This window comes from Mobula hypostoma, chromosome 21 (assembly GCF_963921235.1).
Source record: "Mobula hypostoma chromosome 21, sMobHyp1.1, whole genome shotgun sequence".
NCBI lineage: Eukaryota > Metazoa > Chordata > Chondrichthyes > Myliobatiformes > Myliobatidae > Mobula > Mobula hypostoma.
Genome location: NC_086117.1, coordinates 20,908,458 through 20,931,622, shown reverse-complemented (window position 1 = coordinate 20,931,622; position 23,165 = coordinate 20,908,458). Strand labels below are relative to the sequence as shown.

The window sequence follows — 23,165 nt, the reverse complement described above, 5'->3', positions numbered from 1 at the left end:
TGTTTGCCAGGATTGTGTGAAATGATATTTGTTCTCTCTCACAAAATTGATAAATACATTAGCAAGTGCAGAAAGTACAATATTTTGTAATTTTCAGTGTCCTCGTCTATTTCATGATGTTGAATTAGTAAAACCTTCTGTTGGGGAAATAACTGGTGACTGTTTGATGTGTTAATCTGTTCTCAGCTGTTCATGCTGTTTGTTTTGATAGGGGTGAATATTATATGAACCTCAATTTCATGATCTGTTACTAAAATTAGAAGAAATAAAACAACTAAAGTATTATAATTTATTTTGTGTTAATTAAGTTATTGCCATTGAAGTTGCAGTTATGAAACTATAAATTGAAGACAGTATTACTGCAATTTATTGGATTCGTACAAAGTGTACCTGATAACTATTGTAATTGAATTGAAGTTGAGGATAATCTTTTTATTCCTTCTTTTTTGAATGTCATAGTGCTTGGTTTTTGTTTGTCCTATTTCCAGGCATCTTGTTGGTGGTTCTATTTTAATCCCCTTTTTATTGACTGGTGGTCACACTAAACATATTTCACTTGGACCACTTGCAGCTCCTTTGTCAAAGATACGATTATTATTTTAAATATCTGCAAAGAAAAAGAGAGTACTGCCTTTTTGGATTTCTACTTGTATCCCCATTTTTATTTGAAAGACCAATTGCAATGGGAGAATCTTTAGATAGAAATATACATAGAACATTATAGCACAGTACAGGCCCTTCAGCCCACAATGTTGTGCTGGCCTTTTAACCTAGTCTAAAACCTGTCTAATCATTCCTTCTTACATAACCCTCCATTTTTCTATCATCCATTTGCCTATCTAAAAATGTCTTAAATGTTTCTTAAAATAGAGGACAATTTTAAGTTATAGTATTATTTTCTTGTGCTGCTTATCATAGTTGTTGCTTGAAAGAACTGCCAATGGACTTGTAAAGTAATAGCAAACAAAATATTTTCCTCAATTTCACAATTTTGCTCCATTGAAATTGGGTGTCTTGATTACTTGGCAATACTTAAGAGCATGAGGTCCCCCATCATTTCTGGCCTGCTTTCATGTAGGATCAATTTCAAATGATTCAAATGTTTCCATTGATTATCAGAGAATGTGTACAATATACAACCTGAAATACTCGTCTTCACAGATACCCACGAGAAACGGAAGAAGACCAAAACAATGAATGATAAAAAATGTCAGAAACCCAAAACTCCCCTCTCCCCCCCATGCAAGCAGCAGCAAGCATCAACACATCAACTCCCCCGCCTGCTTCAGCAAAAAGCGTCAGTGCCCACCGTCCACCAAGTAATAGCAAAGCACCCAAAGAGAAACCATGAATTGCAATGAACAAAAAGTTACTTGCCCAAAAAGTTGACATGTCACAGGCCCCCCCTCCCCCGGACAGGGAGATATCATTCATTTTCACAGTCAAAGGGGAGACTGACGGTCGCAGTTACAATATTACACTGTACTGTGTTGCTTTTTATTCCGAGATTCTCCAACTCGAGAATCGGCAGCAAACTCTTCTGCCATCAAGAGAGACAGTGACCACTGGACTACAGAGACCTCTGTCCATACATTCGCTGTAGCAAAATCCTGATGTTCCATCTTCCACGACGCCTCAGGCGACAACACTGGCCTCGAATTGATCATCCACGGGGCCGCGCCCTGGAGGTGCCATCTTCTAAACAGTGCCTGGAGAATGTCGGAAAATGGTCAGCCAGCGAGCTCCAGGAATGGGAATTCATCTACTGTTTGAAGAAAAAATACAGTTTGAGTGCCACTTGCAGATCAGGACTTCGATAGAACCCCAACCATCTAAAAAGGAAAACCAGAGACGTTAAAGAGAGGAATTTAAGCTGCTTCCTCAGATGCACTTGAAGAGTCAGCCATTTGGTCCCTCCTTAACTCTACCCTTTTAATTCAATCCTTTTGTTGTTGTCCCATTTTTTTCCAACTCTCACTTAGATTTTTTTGATACTTGTGACATTAACATGTGTTGAACTCCTTCCAATCAATGCTTCTTTGCTCTGCCCTTCGCACTCTTTGTTCCTCTTTCCATCTCTTCCTTTCCACTCCAGCAGTGTTAGACCAATGGACAACAACTTTTTCAACTATTCCAAAATTTCCAGATGTCCTTGTCTCCCTAAATTATTATGTATTTCAGCTTTTTTTTAGTCTTGTTTACTAGTTTGTTTCTACATTCCTGGTTCCACCCAACTTTTCTGTAGAGAACAGAAGGCTGAAAGAAATTTGATAAAGTATCGAAGATAATGACAGGTCTGGATAGAGTTGGATACCAAGAAGCTGTTCCCTTTAACAAAGGGGTTAGCAGACACAAGTATGAAATAAACAACGAGAATTAACAGTGACATGAACAGTCTATATGGACAAAAAAGACTGCAGATGCTGGTGTATGGAATAAAAACAATGCTGAAAGAACTCAGTGGGTCAGGCAGCACCTGTGGCAGCAAAAGATACAAGTCAACATTTCCCATTGAAACCCTTTATCTGATTCTTACAGGTTCATTATTCAAAAAGTCAGCCTAAATTTTTGCCACCTCAGATGCTGCTTGATTTGGTGAGTTCTTCCAGTGTTGTGATGTTGTACCTTTCTACGCAGCGAGTGTTAAAGTTTGGAATGGGCTGCCTGTAGCTAAGGTGGATACAGGTTGCTTTGTTGCCTTCAAACTGGAATTAGATTATTGTTGTGAGGAAACATTTGTAAGGCTACACAGTTGGTGCCAGTGGAAGGAACTAGAGTTAAAACTAATAGAGAGCGGGGGGGGGTGGGGGGGGGGTTGTGGAAACACAATAGACCAAAAAGCTTTCCTGTACTGTAACTACTCTGATTCCTGATCCTGACAAAAGCAGTCTTTCTCCTTATGGCAGTATTTTCTGGCCTGCCTTGCCACCTATTTTGTAGTACTTCATACCATTTTTCATCACCAATATCTGAAACCTAGTATGTATCACCCTTTCTCTTCTGAGTATACCAGCATTTTTTTAACAAAACATTTTTAATGTGTTCATGTACTCATGAAAACAGATGTTTTTATGTAGTAGCCTTGCAACAATTCAAGGTACAGAAAGAAAGGGATGGAGACTCGTGTTGCAAGAGTGGAGGAAGTGGGCACTCCAAAAAGAAATTCAGAGCTATGTCTAATGTGATCACAGTTTATATTATCTAAAAATATCCAAGTATGTAACTGAAATTTTTACTTAGCTTAGCCTTTGATAGTTTTTATTCCCATGCACTATTTTATGATTATCCAGCATACTTTGACTGGGTCGTCTGAGTTTTGACAGGTAAAAACTTTTCAGAATGTACTACAATCAGGCTGCAGTTATTTGATTAAAATAAAAATATTTACTTTTGTATATTTACATGCAATGCTCACCTGTTACTTCATGCTGGAATTAAAGACAGTGTTGAAAAGAAAAATTTCAACTCCTTGTTTCAGCTCTGGATTTGTATTTTAGAAACTATATTTTCGCTGACCATTTATCCCAGTTGTTTTTATTAACATGTTTCTGTTTCTATTTTGAGATTAAAATATCTTTGTTGTCTTTTGCCTTTACAGGTAAATTTAAAAATGAGAGAGATTACAGAAAAGGAATTTAAACTGAAACAACAAGTTATAGAAAGTCCAAGTCACCAAAAGGTAATTTTTTTAGGCTTATCAAGTTCTTCTAGATCATTATATAGTATATTGACTGACTATTAAGTGCACTTCTCTTCTAGTTTATATAAGAAAATGTTTGTCAAGCAATGAGGCATTATATTTCATTCTTGATGCAATATTTAGTATTTAATGAAAGCAAGATACTTAGATGTACTCTTATCAAACCTTTTGTTTGCAAGGTTCATTGGCGAATTCTTCAGCAAATTACATTTTTACCTTGACATCCACATTTAGCAGGTTTGATAAGTTTTTGTAGTTACTGTTAATTTCCTGCAATATTAAAACTTTGCAGTTCTGTTAACTTGGTATTAAATAGATTAACTATATGCTGTTTGTGCCAACATCTCAATTTGTAAATAAAGGTTGTGAGTAAGTTCAAACTTTTCATCACTTATCAATTAAAATATACTTACAAACTCACGAAATTCTGCAGAAGCTGGAAATCCAAAGCAAAATACACGAAATGCTGGAGGAACTCAGCAGGTCAGGCATTATCTGTGGAAATGAGCAAACTGTCGATGAGACCCTTATACTTGTGACTTAAAGGTTAATAGTGTATATTTTAAATGAGCAAATGCACACTTGTCTTGCTGGACGTAGGGCTGTAATTAATAATTATGCACTAGAAGATGCCTTGTTACAAATTGTACTTTTGATTTTTGATGGTGTATACTTGCTCAGTGAAAGATACCTGTTTCTTATTTCTTCGTCAAAGCTGAGTTATTATTCTTACAGAAACAGATTTGGTCCGAATGCTATATTGATTCTGAACAGATTTTAACAGTCTTTGAAACCAGTGATGAAGTTTACAGTAAGGAAGCTTGAATGCCTTTGGACATGTGATTTAAAGATCTGTTTCATCCCAGAAGACTAAACTGAATAATCACTCAGTACTTCGAGAAACAATCAGCAATGGTTATTTTAGATCTTAAGACATGGGAGCAGAATTAGGCCATCTGGCCGTCGAGTCTGCTCCACCATTCAATCATGGCTGATCCTTTTATCTTCTCCTCAACCCCAGTTCCCGGCCTTCTTCCCATAACCTTTGATGCCGTGTCCAGGCAAGAGCCTATCAATCTCTGCCTTAAATACACCCAACGATCTGGCTTCCACAGCTGCATGTGGTAATGAATTCCACAAATTCACCACTCTCTGGCTAAAGATATTTCTCTGCATCTCTATTCTGAAAGGGTGCCTCTCTATCTTTAGGCTGTGCCCTCTTGTCCTGGACTCTTCCACCATGGGGAATGTCCTTTCCCATCTACTCTGTCTCGGCCTTACAACATTCAAAAGGATTCAATGAGATCGCCCCCTCATCCTTCTGAATTCTAGCAAGTACAGACCCAGAGCCATCAAATGTTCCTCGTATGATAATACTTTTGAATGGGTTACCTCTCCAATATTGTTCAAATTGCCTGCATGCCTTTGTCAAGAGCAGATCCTCTAATAACGGGACCTTTTCAGAATGGCAGGCGGTGACTAGTGGGGTACCGCAAGGCTCAGTGCTGGGACCCCAGTTGTTTACAATATATATTAATGGCTTGGATGAGGGAATTAAGTGCAGCATCTCCAAGTTTGCGGATGACACGAAGCTGGGTGGCAGTGTTAGCTGTGAGGAGGATGCTAAGAGGATGCAGGATGACTTGGATAGGTTGGGTGAGTGGGCAAATTCATGGCAGATGCAATTTAATGTGGATAAATGTGAAGTTATCCACTTTGGTGGCAAAAACAGGAAAACAGATTATTATCTGAATGGTGGCCGATTAGGAAAAGGGGAGGTGCAACGAGACCTGGGTGTCATTATACACCAGTCATTGAAAGTGGGCATGCAGGTACAGCAGGCGGTGAAAAAGGCGAATGGTATGCTGGCATTTATAGTGAGAGGATTCGAGTACAGGAGCAGGGAGGTACTACTGCAGTTGTACAAGGCCTTGGTGAGACCACACCTGGAGTATTGTGTGCAGTTTTGGTCCCCTAATCTGAAGAAAGACATCCTTGCCACAGAGGGAGTACAAAGAAGGTTCACCAGATTGATTCCTGGGATGGCAGGACTTTCATATGAAGAAAGACTGGATGAACTGGGCTTGTACTCGTTGGAATTTAGAAGATTGAGGGGGGATCTGATTGAAACGTATAAAATCCTAAAGGGATTGGACAGGCTGGATGCAGGAAGATTGTTCCCGATGTTGGGGAAGTCCAGAACAAGGGGTCACAGTTTGAGGATAAAGGGGAAGCCTTTTAGGACCGAGATTAGGAAAAACTTCTTCACACAGAGAGTAGTGAATCTGTGGAATTCTCTGCCACAGGAAACAGTTGAGGCCAGTTCATTGGCTATATTTAAGAGGGAGTTAGATATGGCCCTTGTGGCTACAGGGATCAGGGGGTATGGAGGGAAGGCTGGGGCAGGGTTCTGAGTTGGATGATCAGCCATGATCATAATAAATGGCGGTGCAGGCTCGAAGGGCCGAATGGCCTACTCCTGCACCTATTTTCTATGTTTCTATGTAACAATTAGATTAAATATTTTGACGGGGTAACAAAGTTTATTGATGAGGAGTAGAGGTGGATTTCATTGACTACAAGTAAAGCGTTTGACAAGGTCTCGCATGGGAGACCGGTCCAAAATTAGAGCAAGTTGGTAAATTGGATATAGAATTACTTTGCAATAGAACATGAAGGGTGATAGAAACAGGCTGATTTTGTGATTGGAAGCCTGTGCCCGGTGGTATTCCACATGGATCAATACTGGGACCCTTGCAGTTGGTAATAGACACAAATCATATGAATGTGTCTGTAGGGGATACAGTCATTGAATTAGCAGATGACATGAAGATTAGTGCAGTTTTTCATGGTGTAAAGGAAGGGTAGTCTTGGATAACAATAATATCAATGTGTTGGTGAAATGGACTGAGAAATGGTAGGAGTTTAATCCAGGTCACCGCAAGATGATGCATTTTGTGATTTCGCATTGCAGGGTCTAAAGTTGTATTGAGGAACAGAGGACCTTGATGTAAAAGTTCAAAGTTCCTTGGAGATAACTGCACAGGTAGATATTATGGTTATGAAGGCATGTGGGATATTGGCTTTCATTAGTCAGGGCATTGAATTGAAGAGCAGTGAGTTTGTGCTCCAATTTTATAAATCATTAATCAGACCTCAGATGAAATACTGCATGCAGTTCTAACCACCACTCTAGGAAGGATGTGATGGTGCCGGAAAGGGTGCAGAGGAGATTCATCAGGATGTTGCCTGGGATGGAGTGTTTCAGTTATTAGGAGAGACTGGGTGAGGCTACCTCTTTTTTGCCGAAATGCAGAGGAAGTTTGAGGTACATAAAATTGAAGGATATAGATAAGGTAACTGCAGCTAGCTTTTCTCCATACCGGAGGTAGATAAAACTAGAGGATATAGATTTAGGGAAAGGACAAGAGATTTAGAGGGAATCTGAGGAAGACCTTTCTCAATCAGAGTGGTGATTACTTGATATACACTGCCAGAGAAAGTGATGGAAGCAGAGTTTGTGTTGGTGTGAGTATCTGCATAGTTTTGGCATAGAAGGTTATGAGCCAAGAGCTGGAAGATGTGATTAATACAGATGGATGTGTACTGTTCAATTGAAGTCAAAAGTAGAGTTTATTGTCATATGTACCAGTACGAGTCTGCGCAGGTGCAAGTTCACTAGTATACACATTTTAAAGTTATTATACAAGGAAGAGACTAAGGAGTAGCTTTAATACTTTGAGATTGAGGTTTGAGATTTATAAAGGTTTATTTGGTTGCAGTATTAAGTAAAAATGTACAGTACTGTGATTTTTCAAGTTGTGGTATAACTGCATAATTATACAACCAGGTGATGGTTGTGCTCATTAGGAACAATGTTACAAACCAAGAACTTTGAGATTAAGTGTACTTTGTATCATTTGGCACAGCTGGACAGGACAAAATATTGGTTTGTTATAGTAGCCAAAGTACTGATGAAATAGCTCGAAGGTTTTTAATTGAAAGGATTGATATTTTGTACATTTTCCATTATTCTCTACTGTTTTTAATGTTTGATAATGCACTGTTGTTGGCCGAATCAAAGATGGGGACAAATTAGCCAATAGGAGGGACATTGAAATTCTAGCTGAATGGTGCCACAGCAACAACCTCTCACACATCAGCAAAACCAAAGAGTTGATTATTTACTACAGGAGGAGGAAACCGAAGGCCCATGAGCCAGTCCTTATCAGGGGATCAGAGGTGGAGAGGGTCAGGAGATATCAATTCCTCAGCATTATCATTTCAGAGGATCTGTCCTGGGTCCAGCATGTAAGTGCCTTTACAAAGAAGGCACAGCAGCACCTCTAGTTTATTAGAAGTTCACAAAGATTTGGCATATCATCTAAAACTCTCAAACTTCTGACTGGTTGCATCATGGCCTGGAAACATCAATGCCCGTGAATGTGGCCCAGTCCATCACAGGTAAAATCCTCCCACCGCTGATCACGTCCACAAGGAGCATTGCCACAGGAAAGCTGCACCATCATCAAGGTCCTCCACCATCCAGGCCATGCTGTCTTCTCACTGCTGCCATCAGGAAGTAGATACAGGAACCTCAGGTCCCACACCACCAAGTTCATGAACATTTATTACCCAAATACCAAACTCTTGAATCAGAGGGGATAACTTCACTTACCTCAACACTGAACTGATACCACAACCTATGGACTCACTTTCAAGGATTCTACAACTCATGTTCTCAATATCTTCATTTATTTATTATTTTCTCTTTTGTATTTGGACTAATTATTGTCTTGTGCACATTGGTTGTCCATTTCTGTTCTATGCAGTTTTTCATTGATTTTATTGTGCATCTTTGTATTTACCATGAATGTTGATAAGAAAATAAATCTCAGGGTAGGATATTGTGACATACATATGTGTACTTGTATTAAATTTATTTTGAACTTTGAACTTTAATAGTGCACTGGGTCTGAAGGCTCAATTAACAACTGAAGAAGTGAGAATTTAAATTCAAACTTTTAAGAGACAGACATTTAACGTCTTAATGCAAAGAAGAGAAGGCAGTAAACTCAAGTACAACCAAATGCGCTGATGTGGGAAAAATAAAGTCTATAAAGTTTAAACAGACTAGTGTTGGTATCCAGCAGGGAACAAGCGAGACTCAAGCTACAGATGGTGGACAGACTCTAAGCACCAGCAACAATGGAGACAATAAAAGATGGCAGCAATTTAATTTTATCGGCGGAACAAAAATATCAATTTTTAGACAGTGATCTGGAAAAAGATTGTACAACTAGTAAAATTAGGTAGACTATAATGTTTAATAAGTCTGGAGAAAGATAAAGAACAAAAATAGGTGGCAATGATACTTGTGTGACTAATTTTGACCAGAGAAGAGATCAGTTAAAGTGCATAAGTGACGTAATTTTCATTCCTTTTTCTGCGGCGCTGAACTGATCTGGCTTCTGTGCGCTTCTGCCCCGCTGGTGTGGAAGCTGGGGACCAAGGCTTGGCTTGGGCCAACTCCGGGTACTCTGGGAGTGGATCTGGGACTCGTAGTGGTTTGGAGTGCTGTTGACTTGCTTCTATTATTTGCAAGATGTGTTTTTTTCTTTCTCTCTCTCTTTTCTTTCTTTCTTTCTCTCTCTCGCTCTCCAGTGGTTTTTGGTCTTTTTTAAAATTGGGTAGTTTGAGTTTCTTGCTTTGTGGCTGCCACAGGCAGACAAATTTCAAAGTGTATAATTTATGTATTCTTTGATGATAAATGTGCTTTAAATCCTGTATCTTGAATTATTTGAACTACATGGAGAAACTTGCAGACAAATTCAAATATCCATGGGTAAGGATTTAGAGTGACTGGAAGGGTGAGCAGGTATTATGCTGCCACCTAGTGGTAAAGGTCGAAAAATGACTGGCTGGTGGCCTTCTACAGGGAAATGCCATTAGGAATGTTTCTGGGGAAACTTCAGCCTATGGCAACTAATCTCAAAAACCAAGGTCACATGAATCTTGGTTGTGGAACTGCAATCTGCAGATGATGCATGCAGTTACTTACACTAAGGCTGAGCTTCAAGATTATCCACTCTCCTACTGAAGAACTTAAGAGGAAGGACATTACATTTAGCATCTTGAAGAGCAAAATCCACCATCTTTCTCTCTTTGCTGTACCACAGTCCTTTCTGATAATGATTCATGATGAGATCCTGGAAAACACAAAGCACTTCCCGTATTTCAGGAGCCATTCATTAGAAGATGTAGACGATGATGAAATTTGACATAGCCTTCAAATGCTCCCTGGCAGTCTTTGGTTGAAAGAGTATCTGATTTTCGACTTAAGACTTAGTGCAAATCTCATGATGTAAGCTTTCTTGACTACTACACATTACACACGGAACATTCCCACTTACTATTGGTAATCGCTCAAAGTGCTTAAGGAGAAGACTGGATGGTATTGAGCATCTCAAAACTGTATTGTGATCACACAGAAGCCCTGAGTAAGCAGAAGTGCACTATATCACAAACTACCCACCTACTGCTCCATTTGTATGAAGGTCTGCAGTTCCCTTGTCAGCCCCATCAGCATCTCAGAATCTATAAAGGCTGTATTGCACCAGGCTGGCAATACTTTGGAACCAGTGTCATCTTTTTGTTAAAAAACAACTTGGAAAACTAAAAATGTTTAAGGAAAATGTAGGAAATAAATTTGGCCAAGCAGAGTCAGCAAAAGAAGTGGCAAATTATAGTGTGTGAAACTAGAACTAGAGGTTATGGGTCAAGACTCAAAGATGAACTGTTTAAGGAAACCTGAGGGGCAGCTACTTCATTGAGGGTGGGGAGTGGAATGAAATGCCAACAGAAGAGGTGGATGTTGGTTCAATTTCAACATTTAAGAGAAATTTCGATACGTACATGGATGAGATGTGTCCAGATAGATGTGACTAGGTAGATTAATGGTTCAGCATGGACTACATGATCTGAATGGCCTTTATCTGTGATGTAGTGTTCTATGAGTAAGTTATGACAATTTTGTTGTGTAAGCTTTGACAGTCTTGAATTTTTTTTATAACTATTTCTATTTCTTGTGGACTACCTGATGTACACAACTGTGTACTTCATTTGTTTTAAACAAATAGCTTTCTTCTTGAGCAACTGCGTAGTTTTATCTTTTTGCAACATTCTAGGAGAGGTGAAATGCAGCATCAGCTGAGTCAGTTTTTAGACAAACATTTGCCATTCATCTATATTCTTCTCCACTTTTTCTTATGTTTTTTGTAAGGAGAATTTTGCTTTCAGTTGTAGACCGTGTTGTGCGCTTGTGAACAAGCAATATTTTATTAGAAGAAAAAGTATATTAGCAAATGACATTTATTCCATTGCCATGTTCTGGTGTATGTATATGCTATATATTTAACAGATGGAAAGAATATGAACTGACAAACCTGTGAAATTGAGAGGAGAATTGGCATTCTCTTTCTGTTGCGAACTTTTCTGGTGAAAAATTTCTTAAATAGATTGTTTTTTGCACTTCCTCTGACTTTACCATTCATCCTCATGGAGCAACTCTTAGCACTGTTTACTTTCTCTCTGTAACATAAGAGACAAGAAGCTTATGTAGATCAGCGGTCCCCAACCACTGGGCCGTGGACCGGTGCAGGACCGCAAAGCATGTGCTACCAGGCCGCGAGGAAATGATATGATTTGGCGATATGAGTCAGCTGCACCTTTCCTCATTCCCTGTCACGCCCACTGTTGAGCTTGAACACATGCGAGGTCATTACCCACACGTCATCCATGTCAGCGTGGGAAGGAGATCAACTCCTCGAGCTTGTAAATGACGGTGGGCTGAAAAGTATGTTTGACATAACATCTCTGCTGGCATTCTGGATCAAAGTCAAGGCTGAATATCCTGAGATAGCCATGAAAGCACTGAAAATGTTGCTTCCATTCCAATATATCTCTGCAATGAATGTAACAAAAACTAAATTGAGGAATAGACTGGACATAAGGAACCCCCTTCGAGTATCGCTCTCTCCCATCACCCCTCGTTAGGACCGTCTTGTTGCAGGGAAACAAGCCCAGGGCTCCCACTGATTCAGCGATATTGGTGTGTTGCAATGATTTTATATGTTCATACGGGGAACATTTATGCTGTGTGTTTAATATCCAGACGTTACTTAAAATGTTATGCTTTTGACTTGTAAGTGACTTATATAACCATATAACAATTACAACACAGAAACAGGCCATCTCTGCCCTTCTAGTCCGTGCCGAACGCTACTCTCACCTAGTCCCACCAACCTGCACTCAGCCCATAACCCTCCATTCCTTTCCTGTCCATATACCTATCCAATTTTTCTTTAAATGATAATATTGAACCTGTCTCTACCACTTCTACTGGAAGTTCATTCAACACTTACTTCAAGCTCCCCTGTCCTCCCCTGATAATTAACTTACCACTATATTCATGCAAGGAAAATATGCGCTGTGCATTTAATATTAAATTCAAAAGATAAACCCTTTTAGAAATGAAATTGAGTGTATTAGCCACTTATCACCTATATTCCAGTTATGATTAATACTGCCCCCCCCAAACAGAATCGCCAAAAACGATTTGTGGAAAAAAAAATCGGCATGTACACACATGCGCACTGGTGCCCGCGCAAGGCTTCATGGTCATTGTAGTCTTTCTCGGGGTAAACACAACGTATTTGACTGCTACTCTTGTCCATTGGCAACCCTACCCCCCTGCCCTGGGTCGGCTGGTCTGCAGTGCAAAAAAGGTTGGGGACCCTTGATGTAGATGATGGAGGAGATGATTCTGGTCTATTTTTACTTTGATTAGCCTTTATATCTTTTGATATTTAGGTATAATTGTAAACAGTGCTATGTTTGCTTAGAATAAAAATGGTACAGCTTGGATAAATGTAATTGTGCTGCCACTTTTGGGAACTTTCTCTATTTGCTGCACCTGCATGAGTATTTGCTTTTAATTGAGTTAATGTGATAACAATATCAAAAAGGAAATAGTTACCAGTAAACATCACTTTGGAAATTTTGTTAAACCGTTCTTTTCTATGTTAATGTAAATCGGATACAGGACATGTATCAAATGCTATTCTAAACATTTTCCAAAATGTTATTATTTCATTTAAGAATTCTGGTCTAATTTAGTTGTTGTAAGCGTTTTGCATTGTCTTTATTTAAAACAGTTAGTACAATACTGTGCGTACTAATATATATACAAAGTCAAATCAGAACTATGAACCTTGCCTTTTCCTTTTTTAGTTATTCCACCATCCCAGTACATCACAATTGTAAATATTCTCTATAAAAGTCACTGATGCAATAAACTTTGTAATACTTGTTGATAATGTTTGCTAGTCAATAGGATTAGCCATCTACAAACGTTTGTAATTTGGAGTGTTTTATATTGGTCTGTGTGTGTTCTAACAAGCTTTGCTCCTTGCCTTTTGCTGTCCTTGAATTCTAACTCCTTTCCCTGCTTTTTGGGCAGTCTCCTTCAAAATGGTATTGGAAACTGGTGCCTGTAAGTGAGCCGTTACATTTCTATTTATATTTCAGTTAAACTTAATTCCTCCTTTTAACAGCAGCAATAAACAACAAACATTTTCTGGTATACTGAATGTTGGAGAGCCTTATCAAATTTCTGTTTAAAAGCTACCTATGGTTATGTATGCTTGAGTTTTGTACCAGTTTTTGATTAAGAAAAAATTTGGACCTATTGTGAACTATTGGGAGGCATTGATTAAGAACTGAATGAAACAAGCTCTGATTTATTTTCATCTAACATTGATACTTCAAAAAATTCATTTGGAGATTTTAATCATTTAGAAACATTGAAATAAAGTGAATCAGACTTTAAGTAGCCTGCTAGCCTGATGCTCTGTGTAATGCTGAGGGAGTGCTGCACTGTTAGAAATGCTATCTCAGTCCAAGGTTCAGTCTGCATCAGGTGAGTTAAATGATCTCTCATTATTTCAATAATGGTCTACACTATTATCCCTGGTGATCAAATTAATTGATCATGACCACATGACTCTTTGTGGGAGCAGTTGTGAATAAAGAGGCTGCTGTATTTCCTCCTTAAAGCAGATTGTACAATTTAATTTAGTCAGTAGATATCCCATGGCTCAGATAAGTGCTCCTGACTGCACAAAGAATGTTAGTTTTGAATTCAATATCAAATGAGTTGCGATTTGAGAAATAATAAAGGAAGGGCAATTATATTTAAAAAGCAAGAGGTCTTTATTTTCATATTTTGAAAATATGCAGGAAGAATGGCTAAAGTGACATTGCACACTTGTAAAAGCTAATTTTTGGCACTAGAAAAGCTGACAATAGTGATTTACCATACTGGTAAAGTGGATAGTTGAAATGGAAGGAAAGGCCTGCATTTTGTGTTTTTAATACCTTTCACTTTCATTTCAGGACATTACAAAATCCTGTACAGTCAATGATGTATCTTTTTTAACAAGTATAATTGTAGTTGTCATGTAGGAAGCTGTGCCCAACTTTCCACAAGCAGCCATGTAATAATGACTAGTTAATTTGATTATCAGAGATGAGCCTTTCTACTCTTGAAATAATGCCAGGACTAATTTCACTTCTAAAGTGCACCAGACCCTAAAGTATTTGTGCTGAAGTTTCTATTGCTCTTATCTCTGGAGTGGGAGAAGCCACTACAATGTGTCAAGTCAGACCACTTTTAACCTTTCGACTGCTAGCATGCAAGTTGTTGGAAAATTCCTTTTTCTGGCTCTCAGTGAGTTCAAATATTTTAGCAACTTCATACCATTTACTATGTTAAGTGACGTTTCAGTTAACAAGATAATGTTTTCTGCTTCTGAAGGAGCAAGGTGTCTTGCACACCACTTTTTCCCTTTCCATGTTTTACTACATCCATCTGGTCACTGGAAGTTGCTGAATAATTTTAAGTGAACACCATTACCCTCGATGTTATTTCTGTCACAGAATCCAAGCCAATATTTCAGTATGGGTTTCATGATGCATTACTCAGATCTGTTGTCTTGGTTGGAAGATGGTTTGTTGTTTATTGCTGAAAAGCTCTATTCCAGAGAACATCACTGGGCTTTAAAAAGTGATTATTTGAAAAATACAATGTTCCTCTCAAAAAAAAATTAAGGTTTAATGTTTAATGCTTTGAATATGGTTTATTAAATTATTAGTCTGATATAAATTTTCAAACTAATTGTTGAGAACATTGGATTTACAAATGAGGCATTGGGAATTTGAGGATATTCAGTCGATTCCTTGTCAAGTATGTTTTCTCATGCAGGCACTGAATGCTACATGATTTCATTGTCAAATATGTATGCACTGGAATCCTCTTATTCAACCATGTCCTTTTCGTCAGTTTTGTAGATGTCAAAATTATTTCAGCAAGACACTCCAAGGGACTGTCAACAACCCTCAAAGATATTCCAAACCACACCATCAGACCAGACTTTTACTAAAATTTGTTCAATTTGGCTGCTTTCTTCAAATAGTAATTTACCTGTAATTTGCTGTGGTTTTTGACTGCAGTTCCTGGGTTATCTTTTCAAATAAAGGCACTTGGTGCAAAGTCCCAAATGGAAAGTACTGTATATCTGGTGAATATACTGCATTTATGAATGATGTCAGTCATTTGTGTGCCTGAAGTTAGAGAATCAACGTTAATGTCCAACACCACCCCTCCATTCTTCCTAACTGGTCTTCACCCTTCTCTAGCTATCAGCCATTGCTAATTTACTTTAAAATTGCACCCAAGGCCCACTTCTCAATTTATCAACCAAATGCGAGTAAGAATGAGGATAAGTCTGAGTAAGAATGAGGATTTTTGACAATTCCTGTCCTTAAACAAAGGTACTATTTTCTGCGTGCCTTGCATCTTTCAACATCCTGTCTGCTTTGTGTTGGTCTGTTTTGATGCATGCCATACCTCATTGTGTATTGGAACCAGAAGAATATGCTCAAGGTATTACAGCGTACTTTATATTTTCAAACGAAGCTTCTGGCTTTATTTTTACTGAAAGTTTACAGTTTTTGCATTCATTAATATAGAGTACTGGTAAATATATAACCAGAATGAACGCTTTGTTAAACAGTCAGATGAATGCATTTTCGTACAATTTCTGAAAAAATAATTGTGGAGCTGGGTTAATGCAGTTGTTTCTGAACTGCTATTTCATTAATTCCAATTAGATTTTTGTAAATTCTAAATTCATTAAACCAGCTCACTATTACAGTCAACGAAGCTGTAATTTGTCACAGCAGGTTTGAAATAATAAATGTAGGTTTCATTGACAACCAATTGTTTTACATTAGAGAAACAAAACAAACTGGGGAAAATGTTATATAGCACTTTAAAACTTATTTTTATCATTTGTACATGTAAGTAATTAGGTAATTTATTTATCTGTAAAGTCTTGTACAGCTCATCGTGCATAAGCATATGTTTACATGAATATTTTCAGAAGCTGTGGTGTTATAGTAAAATGTCTACATATGTTTTCAGAGACAGAATTTTCAAGCCACTTTACTGAGCTTGATATCCAGTTGATTCACATGGTTTATACATGTACTCTAATAAGTTGACAATGGCATCAGCAGCATTAATCACATCTGATTGCTGTATTTAATTATAGAATCAGTTATGACTACATGTGACCATAGGCTAAATTTCATGTTACTACATAAAAATGCTGCACAGTATGTTAACTTTAATGGGCTCTTAAAATTGTTAGCTCATGTATTTTTCTTTAAAGTATGGGTGTAAAGCAGATTGGTACTGATGAGTATCCAGAGATCCATCGAGCCAGGATAGATTAATATTTAAAATGACTCATTAAGTGAAATAGACTAAATTCATATCAGATTGATAGTAATCTTCCACAATTCTATTGCTTCAGGTTAATGATGTTGCTAAAATAAAATTTCAACAAAAGGCATAACATCAATCTGCTCTGGATTAAAGAACAAATAATTTAAAAATAATAATTAACAAATTTCCTGGCAGACAGGTATCTGAAGAATGTACAACAGGATACTTTGCCTTTTGTTAGAGAACCTTGGTATGTCTGCCTCACTGTAACACTGAATTATATGCTTAAGTAATGTCCAAAATTTAGTGAGACTTGCAGCCAAATCTTTTTTTGAATCTGAAACTGTTGAAAGAACAATGCTTTTTTTTTCTCACACACTTTGGTGTTCTTTGTGGTTGATTTCACATTCCGTTATTTTTTTTAAAAAGAGAATTTTAAATGCGTGCCAAGTGCAGAATGGTTAGCACGTCTTTGAGAGCTTGAATACATCATGTCTGGACTAACAAGTACCCAATTTAGGTTGTAAACGAAGGCTTGATTTGCTAGTTCCAATTTAATATAAATTAATTTTAATCTGTAGAAAGAACTTTTCATTAAATTTATTAAAATTACAAGTAAAATTAACACAAACTCTGCAACTTCAAGAAAAGAGATGTTTGCAAAATGTACTTCTAATTTTAAAATGCATCAGCAAATAAACTGGTTTAATGTATTTTGTGGGAACAAAGCTGAGAAAAAGGTCTCAGGTGACCAACCATTCTAGTGTCATGATGGTGCATCAGGGAAGACAGTGGCAGAGACCTGAGCTCAATCCTGATTCCAGGTGCTGACTGTGTAGAGTTTGCAGATCCCCCCTGTACCTATGCAAGGTCCCCCAGTGCTTTGATTTCATGCAGATTGGTAGGTTAATTGGCTACTAAATTGCCCTTCATGTGTAGGTGAGTGGTAGTATCTGGAGCAGTTGCTGAATATATAGGAAGAATAAAATAAGGATTAATATAGGATTAGTGTAAAGTGATTGATCATCAAATAGGAAATGGTGGATTGAAAAGGCTTTTATTGTGCTATATCTCTCCATAACTTGTGACTCATATCCTCGGTGGTGAAGTCATGAAGAAAATAGCATTTACCAACTATTTTGGGGTTGAGCAATGTCGAAAACTTCAAAATATAAATTGCAATTGTTTCTTTCTTGCATGTACACACAGAAAACCCTTAAATCTTTGTTTTATTATGTTAGGTTCGTTATCGACGGGATCACCCCTTGAGCAAGCAGTTACCATTTTTCCCTTTAATGGAGGATTTAATGAGGGATGCTTGTGATGGCTGTTCACTTCTTGCCGTTATTCACTATTATTGCCCAGAGCTCATGAAATTAGAAGGTATTCGTACCTAAAATTATGCACTATATTTATCTTTTTCTGTTGTTCCAGTGTAACAATTAGATGTGTTTTTACATACAAGTTTATATCAAATGTTTAAGCAATACATTATATGCAATATTTTTTCAACAATAATTTAAATTCTTCAATACCATTAGCTATTTCAAACTGATACCTTTAGAAATATAATGTAACAAATATAGAAAAACATCAAGTGAAAGAACTATGCATAAAAATGAAGAGCTGTTTCAGGTCATCTAATCCTTGAACAAGTAATTCACTTCATTCATCTTTTATCTATTCAACACCACAGGCTCCCTAAAATACTGACTTAATCCTGGAGATCCCCTTTCCACATTTCAAAAAAAGATCATTAGTAAATATACAGGTGGCATTGTATTAGTATTTAATAAAATTAAACATTTCAGAAATGGGGGAGGAGTGGCAAGAGGCAGAGGAGGGTAATGTTAGAACAGATCACAGTGGAATCTGAAATTCTGTGTACCCCATAACAGATGAGAGCTCCTAGTTTCAAAATAAATGACTTAAAGCTGTGTTGTTTATTTACTCTCAGCAAGGGTTTGTTGTTGAAAAGTACATCATATATGGGGAAAATTAATTGGTTATTGACAGTTGAAAACAGTACAATTCAAAAACGCTGTGTTTAAAGTTTGTATTCAATCCTTTAAAGACTGGTTTATTTGAACATTAATTTAAAAGGGATTATTTTTGTCATTTCCTTTTCTTTGCAGATATCTGTCTGAAGGAAGTGACTTCAATTGCAGACAGCTTGTACAATATTCAGCTCCTGATAGATTTCTCAAATCATTACCTGAACAGAAGTTTCTATCTTACTCTTGAAGATATGCTATATGGCCCTACAGTGCTGAAGGTAAGGTCTAGTTGAGAATCCCTATTTAATAAGGCATTCCTTAAAGAGTCATTGTACATCTGGAGACGGAGAGTGTAAATCAATGTGTTTAGTTATCATGAGGTGGTGCAGACTGTAGTTCAAGTTTGTCATTCAACTATACATGAATACAGCTGAATGAAACAGCATTACTTCAGGGCCAAAGTGCAAAACAGTAACAGTCATACACAGTACAAGGCACATATAAGATTGCAAGCAAATATAAGATAGCAGTAAAATACAGTCACACAAGAAAATATAGTCCAAGAGCCTGAGTCCATCAATGTTGCAGCAGTCTACAGTCGAACACAATGCATCTTGACTTCTGCCGAGCAAACGTTGGGGGCAGCACTGACTCTAGCTTGGATGCTATTCCTCACTGCCCCAGGCACTCCGGCGGAGCACATCAACTCTAGCGCCTCTCTCCTGGGTGTCTATAAACTGGCTACACCATGGCTTGAGGCCTATTCCTTGCTACAGTTCAAGCCACGCAGATCCCCCGCTATCCACCACTGCCATCTGAATTGGATTTGCAGCATTCCATACTGACAACGTCCAACAGGGTGTCAAGATAAGAAGAGTAACTAAGACAATCTCTTGCTGTTAGACTGCATGCTGCCTTCACTCACTGACCCCCTCCACTGCCTCTGATGCAGGCAACAGTATGTTCAGCACCAAGTCCAGCTCCTTCAGCTTCTTCATCAACGAGCAATTCGCTGATGGGGTAGACCCACGGTACTTTAAGTACAATGTTCAACAGGGTCTTGCGATTGTAAAAAAAAAAGTTTAAAAAAGACAATAACACCTTTGGTTGGCCCAATAGAAGCCGCTGCGTCTGTGCATGCTACCATCTTACCAGAAACGTGAACTGATGATGAAAGGAGTAAATGTTTAGGGTAAGATGCACAAAAAATGTGATCTGCTTTGCTCTGGGTAGCTTTCAGCTTCTTGGGTAAGTACTCAGTGAGAGAAGTTGTTTCTCCTTGTAACCACCTCAAATAGGTAAACACATAAAATGCTGGAGGAACTCAGCAGGCCAGGCAGCATCTTTGGAAAAGAGTACAGTTGATATTTCGGGCCAAGACCCTTCATCGGGTCTTGATGAAGGGTCTCAGCCCGAAACATTGACTGATAACTCTTTTCCGTAGACGATGCCTGGCCTGCTGAGTTCCTCCAGCACTTTGTGCGTGTTGCTTAGCTTTCCAGCATCTGCAGATTTTCTCTTGTTTGTTAAATGTGTAAATCCTTATTTTAAAATTTTAGCCTCTAGTTCTATATTATTCTTGACACTCATCAGTAAGATTAACACCCATTTTTTTTATATTCCAAAATTCGGTACAGTTGTAGCAAAACCACCCTAGTTTATACCACAAGTCCAACACTTCATTGGCCACTTCCATTACGAGCTGCACCTCTCCAGTAATTTTGCTTCTCATTCAGGAATACCCAATCCTGTCTTTACAATTGTATTCTTAAGTTTCTCTCCCTTTAAATAACAATCTAGTTTTCTATTTTTTCTGCCAAAGAAAATGTTTTCACTTTTTCCCAAACTATATTCCAATATGAAAAACAAATAGCTGGCATAACATGGGCATCATCTGTGGAGGCAAAGGAATAGTTAACATTTAGTTCAAAGCCCTGCATCAGTGCAGAGTGGGTTTTATTTGCCATTATTAGACAGTGTGTAAATGAAATTTCCAGGTTCTATTGCACATGGTCATGAACCATTTGTTACAAAGAGAAATGAGTGCAGGCACCCCCCCCCCCACCCCACCGTTGGCATCTGTTTGAATTACTGAAATCAACCCTTACAGAATTCACAACTCAATATCTAAAAATATGAGAAATGGATTGAATTTCATACTTGGAATTTATATTGGGGGAACAACTAAATAAATGCATCAAAAACTGCTAATTGAAAATAAAAATTATTATTTTGAAAACGTAAACACGAATTCTGCAGATGCTGGAAGTTCAAGCAAAACACATAAAAGTTGCTGGTGAACGCAGCAGGTCAGGCAGCATCTCTAGGAAGAGGTACAGTCGACGTTTTGGGCCGAGACCCTTTGTTGCTGTTCCTTCAGTTAGTCCTGACGAAGGGTCTCGGCCTGAAACGTCGACTGTACCTCTTCCTAGAGATGCTGCCTGACCTGCTGCGTTCACCAGCAACTTTGATGTGTGTTGCTTTATTATTTTGACACAGCTTCATTTTATGGAAAATTCTAATATGCCCTTTCCTGGTAATAGAATTCCCCTCCACTCCATTAATGTGGTGGTGGCGGGGTGGGGGGTGGGTGGGCGAAGGTCGGGGTCACCTATAGCTTAGAGATCATTTCTAGCTTTTTTGATGAATGGAATATAATTGATGAAACATTGATGGTTGGGGTCCAAGACATAATTATGTAATATCTTTGGGTTGAGTTGATTACCCTCTGAGAACCACAACCTTTGTGGTGGTTTTGTCTATAACTGTTGGAGATTTTACCCTGCCATCTTTAATGGGAGGTCTGGATATTGTGTCCTGCAGAGGCTGCTAATCAGACATACTGAATGTCATGTAGCTTCCTGCGTTACAGCTGCCTTAGATGAGGAGTCAGGTGTGAGCTGTTTAAATCAGCTTATTTTATGCTTGGTCAAGTTCTTTTCATCTGTATTATAATAAACAGATGTGTGCTTAACATGAGTTTTTTCTTTATAGCCTAATGTTATGGTGTTCATTGCTGAGTTGTTCTGGTGGTTCGAAGTTGTGAAACCTGACTTTGTACAGCCAAGGGAAGTTCAAGAAATCAAAGATGGTATGTTGTTTTGAATGAATCTAAATTATCAATGTGATGTGACTGTTCGTCTTAACATTTTCTAGAGTTGCTTGATAATTTGACCATCAAAGTTTGGGGCCAAGCCACAACTGTTTGTTCTGGATAAAAATGTTTAAAAGATATTACCTCTTGAAAGTCTAAACACACTTTCGTAACATAATATCAGTACCTCTCCATGATAATTACACTTCAATTACAAAGGAAAACATTCTCAACTAAGTAATATGTAATATCTACTTTCTTTTAGCTAAAACCCTCTTACAACAAAAGAACTTGCGTCCACCTCTTCCAATTTCCAATGCAACAAAAAGGAGCTTTATGGTCAGCCCAGCAAATGGTGACGTGACAGCAACTCCACCACAGAGTAGCCAAGATATTGGAACCAGGTATTGCCTGCATCCTGAAGAGTTTGTGTAAGTTTGTCTCTGTCCTCTATCTTGGCATGTCCTGAAGCAGCTTGTTTTCCAACACGGGTACAGTGTTAACTAAAAGCATATGAGTGATGGCTGCTTCTGTTAAATTTAATGGTGTGTTTGTATTTAAAGTTTTATTATATATTGTATTGGAAGTAAAACTTTGTAATACTAATCAAGTGTATGGAAAAGTTAAGCATCTAAATTATCTCATCAAATCAGGCTTTTTGTATCTTTTATCAAATAAAGCTAAGGATGTTTCTCATTTCCCTTTACATGCAGCAAAGGAAGCCCTGCCTTCAGTCCATCCCACCCACTATTGCCTTTAAGACAGAGGCAACACAAATCTTCTTTGCCTTATGAAGATAGTCAAGGTAAGACTGTTGCAGTGCATTCAAACTGGAAAATGTCCTAGTGAATATTTAGAAGAATTTTAGAAATGCAAGAGATTGGGTAGGATGGTGGTGTAGCAATGATAAGAAATCATTAATAATGTAATGGGAGCACCTTGGTGACCTAGTGGATTATTTAATGTGGTATCAGCTTGTTAATCATGTAGTTGTTTTAAATAGTTGCTTCAAATAGTTACTTTAAATCCCAACTGATTATTGCTTAACTGCCCTTCCTTTTATATTGCTCTTTGGAGCTGAAAAACAAACAAAAAAAATCTAATGACGTTATAAAACAACTTTGTGATATAATAAGTTGTCAGCTACTTTGATCATTTCTTAGTTATTGGTTATTTATATTGCTAGAATAGTGATATTTCTTTATAAGGTGAAATTCTATATCCCTGAGGACAGTAGAAACTGAACCATTAAATGTGTTGAAAGCTGAGATGCGTTGTTGGGGCTATAGGTGATTAAGGATTGTGAGCAATGAAAGGAACGAGGAATTGTGGTCCAGGTTAGATTAGCTAAAAGATGTATTTTAAAAAAAGTACTCCCAGCACACGTTATTAATTTCCTCTCCTAAAATTATTTTAAAGAACATAGTAAAACATGATCAAATGTAAAATTAACTAATTTTTAGATTTAATTTAACCAGTTATAATTTGACATTTTATATAGAATTTGATTTAGATATCCAGATT

General features: G+C 37.8%; 1 protein-coding gene across 4 annotated transcripts in view; it reads left to right on the top strand.

The window, feature by feature from the left end:
- Positions 1-23,165, top strand: part of camsap1b (calmodulin regulated spectrin-associated protein 1b) — a 122,361-nt gene that overhangs the window by 58,828 nt on the left and 40,368 nt on the right. For 2 of the 4 annotated variants that reach the window (XM_063073591.1, XM_063073595.1), the window contains 7 exons: positions 3,599-3,679; positions 13,221-13,253; positions 17,792-17,933; positions 18,686-18,825; positions 21,542-21,638; positions 21,907-22,072; positions 22,355-22,446. In XM_063073591.1, the coding sequence (XP_062929661.1) occupies positions 3,599-3,679; positions 13,221-13,253; positions 17,792-17,933; positions 18,686-18,825; positions 21,542-21,638; positions 21,907-22,072; positions 22,355-22,446 (751 nt within the window). The remainder of the gene's footprint in view (positions 1-3,598; positions 3,680-13,220; positions 13,254-17,791; positions 17,934-18,685; positions 18,826-21,541; positions 21,639-21,906; positions 22,073-22,354; positions 22,447-23,165) is intronic. The other 2 variants (XM_063073593.1, XM_063073594.1) reach the window with 2 other exon arrangements.